This window comes from Anopheles darlingi, chromosome 2 (assembly GCF_943734745.1).
Source record: "Anopheles darlingi chromosome 2, idAnoDarlMG_H_01, whole genome shotgun sequence".
NCBI lineage: Eukaryota > Metazoa > Arthropoda > Insecta > Diptera > Culicidae > Anopheles > Anopheles darlingi.
Window position 1 is genome coordinate 70,788,557 of NC_064874.1, and position 14,368 is coordinate 70,802,924.

Below are 14,368 nucleotides of genomic sequence, written 5' to 3' on the forward strand. Positions count from 1 at the left end.
GTTCATTACGCCGCATCTTTTTCATGATTTCCGCATAGTGGAACAGCTTCTGCGATCGATCTCCCTCCAGATACTCCTTGGCGCGGTAAACCCGGTCGGCCGCTTCTCGCCCATCCTTTCGCACTGCACGCAAATCGTCCTCCACGAGGTCCTTGCACTTGTAGATATTCAAGAACAATTCGATACGTTCTATTTTTTCCAGTTGTTTCTGGAAAATGTGCCCCAAATCGTTCATCGCGTCTTTTTTTGTTTTCAAAACGGCCCGGCGGTTCAAACGTGGGTTGAAAGCAGATGAGGTACAGCACATTTTCTTGCGCCACAAAAGACAAGCAAAGCAATAGAGCGTTTCAGTATTTCAAGTCAAGTGACATTGATTAAATTTAAATATTTGAGTTAAATCACAGTTGAAGGTAACGGAAACTGCATCATTATTTTAATTTTCAGAAATTACGCCCCGTACAAAGTGCCATCTGCGAGAAAGAATCATGAAGTAAGCACAATGTTGTGGCCGCAGGTGCTCAACACCAACGGTTACTGCACGCTGCTTACACAGCCACACACTATCGCGATTGGCTTGGCTTGGGAAACGTGCAGGCCAACTATTTTTAATTCACCATAGGTCTCACGCCGTTCTAAGTTTGCAGCGCAGTAGAGCCTTCCACGAGGTCGATTGATGATGATTCAGTGGGGGCGCAATACATATTCACGCCGCGTGAGCGTGTATCGCGGATGCTGCGCCTCCTGCGCGAGAACCAATCAAGCATCGCACCGCATCGCGATGTGTGAAACCATCACCATCGCCTACTTATATCACCATCCTCCCCGTGCCCCCCAAACGATTGATACGCTTGATTGCGGCGGTCATACCGTCTCGCGCCGCCGTTCGCTTTGGATGTTCGATATTCTCGTTTGAATTGTGATCGCGTAGTTTTTGGGATAAATCCTTTCGTTACTGCATCATGGCGTCAAATTCATTTGAAAGTAATCAAGCGGTCGACATCGAACAAAGTTTGTACAACTTATCCGAGGATTTCACCCGCCAGACTCAGCTCAACGATACGTGCTCCATTGGTGGCAACGGTTGGCCTTCCAGCATCGAGTCTACTACAACTGCGACGGAACGGCTGCCGGGGATCGGGACGTCTAGTATGCACAGCTTTGCGGATATCCTGCGACGTCCGATTGCCGACGATATGCTAAAGAAGCTGTGCTTCAGCGAAACCCTGCTCGTTTGCGACGGGAACGAGAAGGTGGTCGGTGGTGCGGCCATCAACGTGAGCTCGATAGCGGGAGAGATCCTGGCCGCATTTTCCAGTACGCGCCTCTCATTCCACGGGCAATCCACCGCCGAAAGTGAGCTGATGTCATTTGCGGACCGTAACTGCCGACCCTTGCAGGAGCGCAAATGCGAGACGGTCCGCACTGGGGCAACGCGACAGGTACGTACGGTATTCACACTCCGGTGTGATATTTAACACGTGCTCTATATGTGCGTCAAACTCAATCTAATTTGTTTTGTAGGAAAAACAGATACAACTCTATTTTGACGACCGACGGCAGATTACCGCCTACAGGCAACAGTGTAACGGTTTGCACAGTGAAAGCTTCCAGGGTGTCCTGATTCCTGATGGGGGCGATACAACTGCGCACCACCATGACCACCATCAGCAGCGTGCCATGCTGCTACCGGACGGTTTGCAGCTCCTGTTGCTACGCTATCTTATACTGAGCAACTTTGTCGGTGAAATTTGCAGTCAAACAATCGACATACAGGGTAGAGTGGGCAATTGTGTACATAAAATATCAGCCGCCGTTCCAATACCGCAGAAACAATCCGGCAAAACATCCGAAAGCATTAAGGAAGTTAGGAAAACGATTTGGTACCCGGAAGATCCGGAACCAGAGGAAAGCATTTCGCACTACTCGGCTGCAGGTCGGTTGCTGCGTCATTGTTGGACCAATGCCAACTACGTCCTGATTAGCAATCCACTGGGCAGCCTTGCCCCGTCGTCCGTCGTGGAGCTGGAGCGCGGTATCAAGGATTACGTGAAGGCGCTGATGCGATTGATTGATAATGGCTCCTCGATAAGCGACCTGATGGATGATATACAGTGCACGGTAGCGGAGATGCATCGGTTTCGAAATATGGTAAATCCAGTGCTGATTGACTTAATAAAGGAAATATAATAGTGACGCACAAAACATTGGACATTACTTAGCAACGGATTCAAACGACGCCGGTAGCAGAATCAGAATCAACTTAGCAACCAGATTGTTTTTTCCTTCTCATTAAAATTTCTCTGGCTTGCAGATCGTCTTTCTTTCGACTAGATTTTTGAATTAGAAAGTACCATAAAATGGCCCAATTAAACTGCCCACCATGCACTCCCTGTGCTTCTGTGTGCATCGAGCATCAGCCGATCCAAACGGTAAGAATACCATAAGCTTTGTGAAGCGGATTTTAATCGGCGAAATCATTGCATACAGGAAACATCGTTGGACAACCCGTTTCACACCCCCCGAGAACCATCGGAGGCCGATATACGAGCATACCAGGCGGAGGTAGGACATTAAATAAAAGTAAGTTCAGCTCCCGAGTAATGGCACTTGTTTCGTTTCATCAGTTGCAAACGAGCCCAGTCGGATTACCGGCCAGTGAGCCTCCACCGTACTTACCTCAGAGGGATGGAAACTCCGACGGGTATCCCCTGGCTAAGCGGATGGATCCGATCGGCCCGTGGGCAACGGGACGCGTGGACTGGGGTGCGCTGTCGGGCCAGACCGGTACTCGACCAGTCGTCAACCAGTACTCCATTACGCGGTACAGCGTGGACGAGTGGCGCCAGAGAAACGCCGATATGATAGCGTCCTGCCAGAGTACGGTTGATCAGAGTGTCCGGGTGGAGAACGCCAGCAAGAACACGATCATTCGTACTTACGCAACGGCGGATAAAACGCAAAATGATTGCACCCAAAGCTTGCACGTGCGCGCCAAGAACATAGATGATCTCAAGTCCGAGCTAAACCGGGCCATCGCAGCCATGCAGGAAGAAATCTCCACTATGGAACGGCAACGTCGTCGTCTGAAGCAGTCGCTCGCAGTACTGCGGATGCCGGAGGCAATTGGTAAGGCTGGGCTAGTGTCTCAGCATAGTGGTTGATCCACATACACTGTTTGATTTCATTGTAGCAAACGAGTGTCTTGAAAGGCGTACGGGTCGCCCGGACACGGAATTGATACGCGATCGTCCGGAGGAAGAGTTGATACGCGAGATTAGTCTCATATCGGAAATTAAAGCGATTCTCCTGGCCACGCTTGCCAACATCGAGCAGCAGCAGAGCGATAACCGTGCCATACGGCAGAGGATGGAGTTCGATTGGAGCGAGAAGAAGGTGGCACACGAGAACGATGCCATCAACTGCAACTTGCGCAACCAATCGACCAACACGCTCTTCAAGCCGGGTGCCACACGGTGCTCCAATGAGTGCGTATGAGCCGGTGACTCTGGTGTTTGCGATTGTAACCATTTTTCCGTCGCTCTTGCAGGCAATCGACGGAAATCTATTGGGAAAAATTTACCCGTGAAACGCTCACCATGTATAATGATTGTCGCCGGAAGTCGGAACAGCTGCGCAACACGCTCGATGCAATACTGACGAACGCTGCGCGGGATCTTCGCACTCAGGCGGACAGTGTTGAACGAGCGCTGGCTACACGCATAACTTGTATGGAAGAGATTCGTGAGAAACTCGAAATTGATTTGCGAACGGTAAGCCGATGCGTCTTCCTGCAATAGATGAGGCAGCATTAACAATATGAAACGACTGCATTCTCTTCCCACAGATTTTGCAACGTTTGGCCGACACCGAAATACAGATCGGGAAGTTGCAGGTAGCGATCCGGAATATGGACTACGGAATGATGGTCGTGCAGACGCGGCTCGACAACCGGAACCAGCGACCGCGGGTCGAAAACTGTCGCGATCAACCGCAGGCACTGCTGATCTCGGAGGTGAAATCGCTCGAGGAAGGCACATCGGCCATGAACGCGCAGCTGAAGCAGGAGGAGGCCGTGAAGCAGGAGCTAGTTAACCGGCGGAACGAGCTGGAGCGCGAAATTATGCTGAAGCGACGCACGATCGCCATCGATCACGATCGCTGCCAGCTGCTGCGGTCACATTTTCCATCCTCAACGGCGCTCAGCGGATATTGAAGGCATTTTGGCCAACATCGTATTTCAGAACCTATTTTATTACGTGGACTGCTCTCAGTTGTTCACGAATAGCTCCCAGCCCATCCATTGCACGAGTTTGAAGGCTAAATATACTGGCACCAGTGTTAGGGTGATGTAGCAATAGTAGGCGAAATCCTCTTCCATTTCCCGGCTGAAACGAGAGAACAGTTTTCCGAGTGAAACGGTTTGATAACTTTTTTGATGAAAAGAGCTTACGGCACGGATACGGATTGTCGGGGTGGCGGCTGGTCGGGTTACAAGCAATCTTTTCCCTCCATTTGGTAGTCTGGACTATCCGTACTCCTAATTGCAGGAGATCTTGCCGTGATAGCTAAAAGCAGAAATAAGTCGTTAGTGCAACAGATCCTTGCAAAATCACGAACCTTCGAACTTGCCGGTTTCCGAGGGTTTTCTTCCCGTGGCTCCCGGATCTCTGCCGCAGATTTCTGTGCTCTCTGGGGTTGATTTTGAGTTGGTTCCGGTGGATTTGTACAAGGATTTAGAATCCTTTTCGGGGTTTCAGCCCGGTCTTTTCTTTCGGGGATTATCCGGGGATCTTTCGCGTTGCTTTCTCCGAGGTTTGTACACTTTCTCGGTCTATTTTTCCAACGGGGTCAACGGCGAGAGTTGCCAATACTGTTAATTTGCTCTTATAATCTTTAATTTTATCACGAAATTCACAGAATTCACGAAAAAAGGTCAAAAAAGTTGAAAAATTCTCACTTTTATAGCGACTCGAGTTTCTTCAAAGCCAAAACAAGGGTACAGTGCCACGCATGCTACTTTTTCGCTGAAAATTTGGAATTTTTATGCAACAATGCTCATATTTTATCGTTCATCACTGTAAACTATTCGAATTTTTAAATTTTCGAGTAAACTGCTCGAAAACCCGTTTTTCGAGCACAACAAAGCAAGCCGCTCGAAAAACTGCTCGAAATAAAGGCATTTTTCGAAAAATTCCTTTATTTCGAGCACTCGAACTCGAAGGGCGGAGTCTCACTACGAGGAGGGCGGGTTTAGGAAACGCGGCTTTTATTGGGGGATGGTCTCAACGAATGGCGGCTCGAGGCGGCCATGTTGTTGCTTCGGGACTTCGAACTGCTTCGGGATTGGCTGGCGCTCACTTCGTGCACACTTCGGGAAGCTTCGTGCGCACTTCGAGTCCACTTCGGGGTTTTTTATCGACACGTGGTGCGCGGCACGTGCGTGCGCACGTGTTTTCCACAAAACCGCCATTTGCACCGAACTACCGAACGGATCGACTTGAAATTTTGAACACTTGATCTTATTTTGAATTCGGCCACAACGGCGGCCACACGGTGCTTGGAACGGCGGTTACTAGTAGTGCAACAGCAACAGAGGAACGATCAACAACGAGCACTGAAGAGCGGGCACTTCTGAACACTGCCTCGTGAGTGATCCTCGGGGATATTCTAGTAAATCGATCGAGACGGAACAAGTGCGCGCTCTTGTAAACAACTACTTCCGGCACGCCGGTGCGTTCTGTGAAACTCCTGTTTGTGGGAAAGTGTGGGAGAAAGTATGACATAAACCCCCTCTCAATCCCCACCACTCACCTCCACGGTTAACGGTTGACACACTTTCTCGAGAATCCAAACAAGAACAAGTCGCCCGTTCGGTCGCTCCGTGCTCGCGAAAGTTTTCCCAGGAAAAACAACCTAGTGTCGCCTGCCCTGGCCCAGGGGATTGTGTTATTGTTTCCGAGTGTGTTTGTACTCGAGAGTGTGTGTGTGTGTGTGCTTGGAGTGGCGAGCAGCACCTGTTGTTTCCTAGGGTCCACTGGAGCCGGACCCGGGGACGGAGAACTCGACTGATCGAGGGAAAGCGACCGGAGCAGGTGGTTTGGTGCTTGTAGTATCCGTTCTAGTGCTGATCGTGTGTTCCGCGTGTGCTCTACCGGAACCGTAAAGAGCCCCTCGTCTTGCCACCGTTAAGCTCGGTAGCCTTGAGCTCAGTAATCAAGAGTGTGTGTGTGTTTGTGTGTGTGTGTGTGAGAGTGTGTGTGTATGCGGTGCACGGTGAGGTGAAGCAGCAGCAGACTAGAAGGAAGGATAAGCCGGAAGTTTTTCTATGAAACTACCACTGGACCGGTTAGCCCGAGTGATGAATCTGGAAGAGCCGAGCTTTGGCGATCACTACATACAGGAGTTTGTGCTGGAACACCTGGACCACGATACGGGGCCACATGTGAAGCGCGAGGACACCAGCCCTTCCGTGCTGATGGGCAGTGCCGGTGGAGGTGGTGGTGGTGGTGGTGGTGCGATCGCCTCCAAGAACGTGTGGAACGGTACGACGGTGGACGAGAATGGCGTCATAGTGCCGATCCGGTTGAAGGCCGTCAGCAATGGAACCACAATGCCGACCACAAACGGTGTCGCTGGATGGCATCTGGAGGAACGGAAGCTTCTGCACGCATCCTGTTCCTCTCCGGGCTCCGGTGATCTGTTTACACACGTCGGTGGTCCCACGCACGGACAGCCGATGCTATTCAATCCACCGATCAGCGGTGTTCCGTCGACACCACCGGAAACTCCACCGGTGATCGGTTCACCAACCTCCAATGGGGCACTCGGTGGTAGCGGTGGTACCGGTACCGGCGGAAATGGTGCAGGCACGGGCACTGGCGGTAGTGGCGGCACAGGAAGCACAGGTGGATACGGGAACACGGTGTACTATGGTGGTGGCCGCTCGCAAACCGGCCTGGTCGACGATATGATGTTCCTGCCACAGACGATCCGCGGAGAGCAGCCACTCGATCTGCGGCCACTGCATTGCTCCATCGGACCGGAGACCGGCGAGTGGATGGATCGGAAGGAGTACGCGAGTGTGCTGGCCATTGGTCAGAATGGTCCCAATGGTGGTATGCTCTCTAGCGGAGGTGGAACGATGGGTGGTGTAGGTGGCATAGGAGGTGGTGGTAGTGGTGGTGGAGGATTTGGGCATCATCATCATCATATTGGGGCAGCGTCGGCCGGTCAGCTGGAGTTTGGAGCGCTCAATATGCACTCGCATGCATCGTCCCATCAGCATCATCCACATCATCACCACCATCACCATCATCACCATCATCAGCTGCACCCGAATCGGCCACACTCGGTTAGCTCGACCAGCTCCACTATCTCGCCCCGCAATGGTACCAGCAGTAGCGGTGGAGGGAGCTGCTATAACGGGCTCGGTGGTGGTGGCGGTTCGGTCAATGGACTATCATCAGAGGATCTTATCAACGATGAGCTGCTGATGACGCTGTCGGTGCGCGAACTGAACAAGCGGCTCCACGGTTGCCCCCGGGATCAGGTGGTTCGGCTGAAGCAGAAGCGGCGCACGCTCAAGAATCGTGGCTATGCGCAAAACTGTCGCTCGAAGCGGCTTCAGCAGCGTCAGGATTTGGAGCTCACCAATCGCCACATGCACCACGAGATGCAACAGATCAAGCTCGAGCTGGTTAAGCTGAAGCAGGAACGCGATGAGCTGATGCAGACGCTGCAGATGTACCAGCGGGAACAATCTCAGGCCAACTCTCTCCAGCAACAGCAGCAGCAACATCAACACCATCAAGCCCACCAGAAGCAACAGCAGCAGCAGCAGCACCACCACCACCACCATCATCATCAGCAGCAGCAGCATCAACACCAACAGCAACAACATCAGCATCAACAGTATCAGCAACAGTCTCGTCAGCAACAGCAGCAACACCTCCATCATCATCAGCAGCAGCAGCAGCAGCACCTTGGTGCAGGCGGCGGTGGTAGTGGTGCCCACAACAACAGCAGTTCCTGCAACGGTGGTGGTACTACCGGTGGAAGTACTAACAACAACAACGGTGCTAGTGGTGGTACCAATACCGGAGGTGCTACTGGTGCTAACAGCAACAGCAGCAACAACAATTCCGGACTAGTTCCTTCAGTGAAGCAGCTGATCGCCGAGAGCGTTAGCTCGCAGGAGTATTACGTATGACGCCAAACGACTCTCGGCGGTGTCGGTGGTGGTGGTGGTAGTGGCGGTGCAGGCCAAACGCCTTCATCCTGGGCCGGTCGGTACGGTTGCTAAATCAGCAACTACCGGGACACTACCACTGTACATAGCGGATTCTCTAGTTTACCATTCCGGAAGCCGCGGGGTCGTAAGGATGGTCGATTTGTTTTAAGTTTTTTCCGGTTTTCATTCCGGTTCTCATCTCGGTTAGTGATTATCTAGCATTAAAGGACACTTTCTATGTTGTTTCTTGGTTACGCGAGGCGTACGCTTGGTTATGCGTTAGTTTGGCGGTGGAGTCGTTGCGTTTGGTTGTTCTTGAATTTTGAAAATTACCCTCTGTTACTACCTAAGTTTTACCAAGTATTGTATTGTTACGCGAAGCCTCTTACCATTTCCTTCGGTTTTTAAGTTTCTTTCTCGAGTTTTCAATTGTTTCTCTTCGTTTGTATGGAAAGCCACAAACAATTTAGGAAAAAATCAGATCGTACGGCCAAGCCAAGTGAAAGTCTCAAATATATATGTGCTCAACGACACCTCAATAGTGGCTACTAGTGGACAACGCATCATTTACTGGAGAGTCCGCATCAACCATCCATAATGCTTCCTTCCGTCGGGCGAGATAGCAAACGTGTATGTGCGAGAAAGATAGTACGAAGTTAGTTACTTGGAAGTGCAAAACGAAAAAAAAAAGTATACGACTGAGACCGAGGACTGGGACTACAAATACAAACACCACAAACGCATTAAACGTAGTAGTCTACTACTCCCGTTTGGTAGTATCCCTCGGAAAGAACGGAAACACTGACAGCAGGGAATAAGTTTGCAAACCACTAACTAGATTGTACATAGAACATGCTCTGACGCAGCAGGCGCATGATGGCGCAATGCAATAACAATAATAGTAGTGATACTGCGTTAAGTTAAATCATCAAATACGCAAAAAAAGGATATAAATACCTTCAGTTACAGAAATAGGCGACCACAATTCAGCAGCAGCATCCATATCATTCGTTCGAGGAAGCACATCATGGTATACTTTGGTTTTTCGCCGTTTTTCACTTTAAGTTTTCAAGTTTCCAAGTAGGCCAAGTTGGATGGGCTGGATACGTTATTGTTTGAGTGAGAGGAAGCGTCGAGCTGGGGATGGATTCAAGGTACGGTCGCTCTCATGGGGTCGCCACTTTGGCCACCAAAGCCCACTAGTGTAAAAAAAACGGGAAAAGGGGGAATAGAACAAACGTAAACGACAATTTATCATTAAATGATGTTACAGAAAGTAAAGAAACACAAAATTATAAAAAAAATCCTCACAGTCTCGCCTTCATGTTTTTGTTTCTCGAATCCTTCGGAGCAGAAAGAACACCCCGGGAGCGGTGGTCTCGTCGTATGTTGCCATCGATGCTGTAGATCGTACATTTTGGGACCGCTTGTTTGTGTTTAACTGACTGGATTGGCCAGCATCGGGGATCGGACGGAGTAAGAAAAGTCCAACCACGCCACAAGTGGCACACAATAGTAATGTCTCGCGTATCGGGTGTACATGTCGCGGGTGGCATTAACAATCCGGACCGCTGGACCGCTGGACCGCTGGACTGCCGGATTCCGATCGGTTGACACGAGGCCACCGTGGCTGGTGGCTGTCTCGTGTTATAATCGCTGAGCGTTCTGCCTCGCGTAATCGTATCAACATCGACATGGCCGCATCGTTCCGGAGAAAAAGCAAACAATCCCGTGTTTTGCACAGAACTTGACTCGGTTGGGCTTCTTCAAATGTCTTACATTTTATTACTTTAGCTTTGTGTGGGCCAGACAGAAGCACCCGCGCCGCCATTGCTGCCTGTGATGATGGACGATGAATCTGAACGTCGTGCCGCAGGTTTTAAAAAAGGTTTTATATTTTCCAATGCTTATGTGGTGACAATATTGAAGCCAGGGTTAACATTCCATGCCAGACACTATCATCCATCTTCCGAGAAAGGCTCACTTACGGTAAACCGAGCTCGAACAACCGGGCAAATCGAGGCACCGAGTTAGACATTCCATCCACCGAGAGTTTGAAGTAAAGGTTTACGTTAAGTAAGTACGTCCACAAAACAATGAGCCCACTTGAAATTAGATTAATGATGTAAACATTGGACGCTTTCTTTCTCTTTCTTTAAGGGGTGGTTTCGCTTTTTTAAATGTCCCCCAAATCTAGACATTTGTAACAGCTCAGCTCCGGCGTAGCTGGAAGTGGCTTCATTATCTAATCGTTTGTTTATGTCGCGCACACCCTGGAGCGCAGGCACACGCCCGGTTCTCGCGCCTGCTAGATGTACTGTTTGTTGGTTTCTTGTGTGGTGCAGCTGCCCGGAGACGCTGGCAGAGACGGCCAACTCGATCACTCGAACACATTAACCGATCTGCTTCAAGTGGATGAAGTTGTGAATGGCAGGACGGTCGATAATCGACAACGATGGTGCGATAGATTAGTACAGGGCACGGCAGATCGGATCGAAGTTTTGGGGTCTGCTTTAAAATAAATATATTGACATCCAGCATAGGTGTCACTAAAATATGAGACCGTGACTGCGTCTCCGGGAATCTCGAAACCGTAAGCAACTTAAACCACATTAAAGTCTCCCAAATTATTTCAAGTGGCCCCACCAAATTCCTCCAGTTAATGTTACGGCTAGTAGACTAAACTCTGTATACCGTGGAATGAAAAAAGTGTTTATTCAACCAAAACATCTCCTGTGATTTCCCTCTTCAACCTTCAGCAGGTCGCGCTCACAACATTCCTTCGCAGAACCGCAGTGCGTACCGTGTTGTGGTGCAACGGAACACCTCGGATTATACTCCGGACACCACACATATGAAGAGAGTTAGGTCGACTAAGCGACGACTGGACAGGGGGTTTTGTACGAAAGAAAGAACCTCCCGCTAGACAAACGCTGGATGTCCTCGTGTTTCCTGACCGTATAAAGCATCGTAATAGCTTAAACGGTCCATGTAGGGGCGCGGGTGGTAAATGGGTCGATTTCAGGGAGTCCAACACGAGGACGACCGGCTGATGGGGTGTCTGATACGGCATCAGATAATAACAACCCGCCGAAAACCCACCCGGACTGACCGACAGCGCGTGGACAGTGTGGCTATGATATCCGGTAACGATGTACGAAAAAACGTGACCAGGATAATGATCATGATCTCTGCTACTGCTGCTTCTAGTATCCCTTTTCGCACCCTTTTTCACACAGCGTACAACCATAAACATGTGTCCTGGACATGAGCGTTCCCCTACGAGAGAGGACGAGAGGGAAAGATAACGCTACACTGTCGCTACGCCACAGAGATATATGATGCCGATAACGAGCTCCGAAACGAGCGTTGTTTTGTGTAGTTAAACTTTTACTAATGGAGACCAAAAATTAGTAAAAACTAATCTTTTCTCCCAAAAAAAAAACAAATGACCCATGCCAGGGAACAGCGCGAATCAATCGAATTTGATGTTTTAATAGAGTTACAGAAAAACAAAGCAAAAAAAACTGGGAAGCAGCAGCAGCAGCAGGGAGACCAATAATACATCCCGGGCCTCCGAGCCTGATTTATGATGAAAGCCAACTTTTACGATGGTCTCCAGAGTTTACAATCAAAACATTTCGGTTCCGGTGTTCCGGGGCTTTTATTGTTATCGTTTTTGCTCGTGGGAGCAGCCATTAAAAATCGAAATGGACTTTTATTGGACATATCTGCGCCGGGCGAACATCAGGACATCATAATTCCAAGAACACGTACCGGCATGAATGAGGAAGAATCTTTCGCATGGAATTTGATGGCCGAGTGCCCGCGACTTACAGAGTTTCAGTGCACATCATCCGGTCAGTTGACTATCGACAGTTTCGTAACAACACTTTGCACTGCTGCACGAAGCGTGGTACGGAGTCGCGATTAATCGCATCGCTGTTTAGCTTATAGCCATCGGTGCCAATAAACTGCAAATAGCAACACCTCGCTGCACTTGCAAGCGCAATCTGGGCGAGTTCATCGTCAGCGAGATGATTACACTGATCGTCCGTTACTGATAACTGTCCGGCTAAGCGATGTTAGGGAGAGATTGGCGGGCTGAAACGATGATTGCAAAAGTAGGTCTGTTTTGTATAGACGGATCGCGTTGAGCGCCAACAACGACAAAGCGGCTAAAATTAGAAGAAGAACAACAGCAAACAAAAACCACCCCCCTAGTGGTGACCGCTAGGTGGGTCAGCCTTTTCTTAGGATGCAGCCATTGGGACTACTCCTTACTGCCATCCGAAGCACAATTGCACATGTTGATCGAAACGGTTTCCAATCTAACTCGGATCTTAGTTAACTCGCCCCTCGTTGTTCCGCTTCGACGCACGTTTTATGTTGTTTTTTTTTCTCTCCGGTTTTTCTTTTTTGTTTCTGTTGTGGTATGGAACAAGTGGATTTAGACAGCGGAACTCCCGGAACTCCTGGAACTCCCGAAGGATCATTCAAAAACCCGGCCTCCTAACCGATGGCTCCCGGGGTGCCGTTTTAGGGAAAAGGCGACGCGTAACGTGCCTTGACGGACCAGCAGTACAAGCAGGAGCTCAAGTGTGCTATCATCTCGAAAACTCTCGATGATGTCGATAGCGTTGGCACATCCGACAGAACCGGGGGGGCATCCCCTGACCTGACATCCAATTTGGTAAAATCACATTTTATTGGTCGATTCCTTTCTCCTTCTAATCCCCTCGTCGCGTCCAGCAGTTCGATTGACTATTCCTGACCTTCAAACGGTCCACACGGGACTAGCGTCAAAGCCTTCCTGCTCGCCTGCAGGATATGCAGGACTTCCCTCCGTTAAAGCAAAAAAAAAGAAGATCCCGGTAGAACATAAAAAAGGGAATGCAACGGGGATGTTCTTCAAGGGATAAGCAGCAGCAGCAGCAGCAGTAGCAGTCAGAACAACGCCCAATGAAGATGTCCGACCTTACCACCCTCTTTCCCCCTTCGATTACAAAAAAAGGAAAGAAAGAAAAAAGGTTCCCGCAAACCCAGCCTATCCTTCCCTTCGACCACGGACCCGATGCTGCCGCCTCCTGCTTGAGCTCATTATGACAATCAACTGAAGAAGCGCCGAGCTGATCAATAGCGCCCGGGATGGCTTTTACTATCAGTCTGGGACGATAAAACTGTTTACGCTTCGCCACAGAGCTTTAATAAATGCGTCCTGGTGTTCTGGTGGCGTGGTGGTGACCTGGACAATGAGATGAACGTGCCCGAGGGAGGACACCTTTGGTGGACCCTTTTTTTCTGTCGTTGATAGTGTCGATTGCGTTTACGTTTTATATTCAAACTCCCTGTAATGCGCACTGTATGCCGAGTCAGTCTCCGGGATGAATGCCGGCTAGTATAGGTCCAGATCAACTTCGTATTTACAACAATTCCCAACAAACAACGCAACTACGATACTCCCAATCATGTACGTGTGTGTATATTCGTGATACTAATTTGTTCGGTTTCCGCCGCCAACAATCGCCACTTCACCGAAGTGTCCTTCTTCTTCTTTCGTCTACGTTGTCTCCAGATGGGTACACTACATCCTCCGCCACAGGACCTGCGGAGCAATGTCGTCCGTGAACCGCATGTACAGTCCGTGTCACGTGGTAAAGGTAGGGGGGTATTGGGTTGGAAAATTAAATTCATAAAAGTCACGTTTGGCTCATATAAAGTGTCAGCCTATATGTCCCACGAGGGACTGAGAGGATGTTAGGCCGGCCGGCCGCTCAATCTGGAGTGTGAGCCAGGGGTGGCAATTGGCTGGGGGCTGCCCGCACGTTCAGTCTTCCGGTTTTTTGTTGTTTTTTTATGTTTGGCATCGATTATTACTCTCAGCTCTTCTCCAGCAGCTGGAGTGGCCTCTGGCGCGCCGCTCTTTTATGGTAGCTGAGCGATTTCATCGGCTCATCAATAGAGTTCCCCAGTTCCAGGGACATAATTAGTCAATTCGATAGGTAACTCCGGTGGCGGTGGCGCCGTCGTCGCTTCAGGCCATCACGGGGCTGTGGCCACACTTTCGCTCGTTCTCCTGTTGTGGATATGTGTGTTTTGGGTTTTTACGCCAGGGTTCCAACCATCCATTTCCGCTGA

General features: G+C 49.9%; 5 protein-coding genes across 6 annotated transcripts in view; 3 read left to right on the forward strand and 2 right to left on the reverse strand.

Moving 5' to 3' along the window:
- Nucleotides 1-235, reverse strand: part of LOC125959500 (spindle and kinetochore-associated protein 1-like) — a 982-nt gene extending 747 nt beyond the window's left edge. Inside the window, exon 1 of the mRNA XM_049692325.1 lies at nucleotides 1-235. This exon is cut by the window's left edge and continues 107 nt beyond it. Within this exon, the coding sequence (XP_049548282.1) occupies nucleotides 1-235 (235 nt within the window).
- A 374-nt stretch (nucleotides 236-609) lies between these two features.
- On the forward strand, nucleotides 610-2,218 carry LOC125959717 (uncharacterized). 2 transcript variants are annotated; one of them, XM_049692607.1, is made up of 3 exons: nucleotides 610-981; nucleotides 1,044-1,439; nucleotides 1,522-2,218. In XM_049692607.1, the coding sequence occupies exons 2-3, from the start codon at nucleotides 1,149-1,151 to the stop codon at nucleotides 2,185-2,187; spliced, it is 957 nt and encodes a 318-aa protein (XP_049548564.1). In that variant the 5' UTR covers nucleotides 610-981; nucleotides 1,044-1,148; the 3' UTR covers nucleotides 2,188-2,218. The 2 variants fall into 2 exon arrangements, with proteins under 2 accessions (XP_049548564.1, XP_049548563.1); XM_049692606.1 differs by having other exon boundaries at nucleotides 610-1,439.
- On the forward strand, nucleotides 2,046-4,303 carry LOC125959716 (tektin-4). Its single transcript, XM_049692605.1, has 7 exons — nucleotides 2,046-2,148; nucleotides 2,312-2,429; nucleotides 2,488-2,562; nucleotides 2,625-3,126; nucleotides 3,191-3,485; nucleotides 3,548-3,770; nucleotides 3,845-4,303. The coding sequence occupies exons 2-7, from the start codon at nucleotides 2,358-2,360 to the stop codon at nucleotides 4,211-4,213; spliced, it is 1,536 nt and encodes a 511-aa protein (XP_049548562.1). The 5' UTR covers nucleotides 2,046-2,148; nucleotides 2,312-2,357; the 3' UTR covers nucleotides 4,214-4,303.
- On the reverse strand, nucleotides 3,867-4,957 carry LOC125959718 (uncharacterized). The gene is made up of 3 exons (XM_049692608.1): nucleotides 4,630-4,957; nucleotides 4,451-4,565; nucleotides 3,867-4,385 (listed from the first exon to the last, which is right to left on the reverse strand). The coding sequence occupies exon 3, from the start codon at nucleotides 4,376-4,378 to the stop codon at nucleotides 4,268-4,270; it is 111 nt and encodes a 36-aa protein (XP_049548565.1). The 5' UTR covers nucleotides 4,379-4,385; nucleotides 4,451-4,565; nucleotides 4,630-4,957; the 3' UTR covers nucleotides 3,867-4,267.
- A 1,284-nt stretch (nucleotides 4,958-6,241) lies between these two features.
- LOC125951032 (ell-associated factor Eaf) lies at nucleotides 6,242-9,514 on the forward strand. Its single transcript, XM_049679530.1, has one exon. The coding sequence runs from the start codon at nucleotides 6,326-6,328 to the stop codon at nucleotides 8,207-8,209; it is 1,884 nt and encodes a 627-aa protein (XP_049535487.1). The 5' UTR covers nucleotides 6,242-6,325; the 3' UTR covers nucleotides 8,210-9,514.
- Nucleotides 9,515-14,368: the final 4,854 nt, after the last annotated feature.

Bases quoted from the DNA above. Each gene is read 5' to 3' on its own strand.
- LOC125951032 (XM_049679530.1), top strand. From the start codon at position 6,326: ATGAAACTACCACTGGACCGGTTAGCCCGAGTGATGAATCTGGAAGAG.
- LOC125959718 (XM_049692608.1), bottom strand. From the start codon at position 4,378: ATGGAAGAGGATTTCGCCTACTATTGCTACATCACCCTAACACTGGTG.
- LOC125959716 (XM_049692605.1), top strand. From the start codon at position 2,358: ATGGCCCAATTAAACTGCCCACCATGCACTCCCTGTGCTTCTGTGTGC. The intron at 2,563-2,624 runs GTAGGACATTAA...TCGTTTCATCAG, and splicing joins TACGAGCATACCAGGCGGAG to TTGCAAACGAGCCCAGTCGG. The intron at 3,771-3,844 runs GTAAGCCGATGC...CTCTTCCCACAG, and splicing joins TCGAAATTGATTTGCGAACG to ATTTTGCAACGTTTGGCCGA.
- LOC125959717 (XM_049692606.1), top strand. From the start codon at position 960: ATGGCGTCAAATTCATTTGAAAGTAATCAAGCGGTCGACATCGAACAA. The intron at 1,440-1,521 runs GTACGTACGGTA...TTTGTTTTGTAG, and splicing joins GCACTGGGGCAACGCGACAG to GAAAAACAGATACAACTCTA.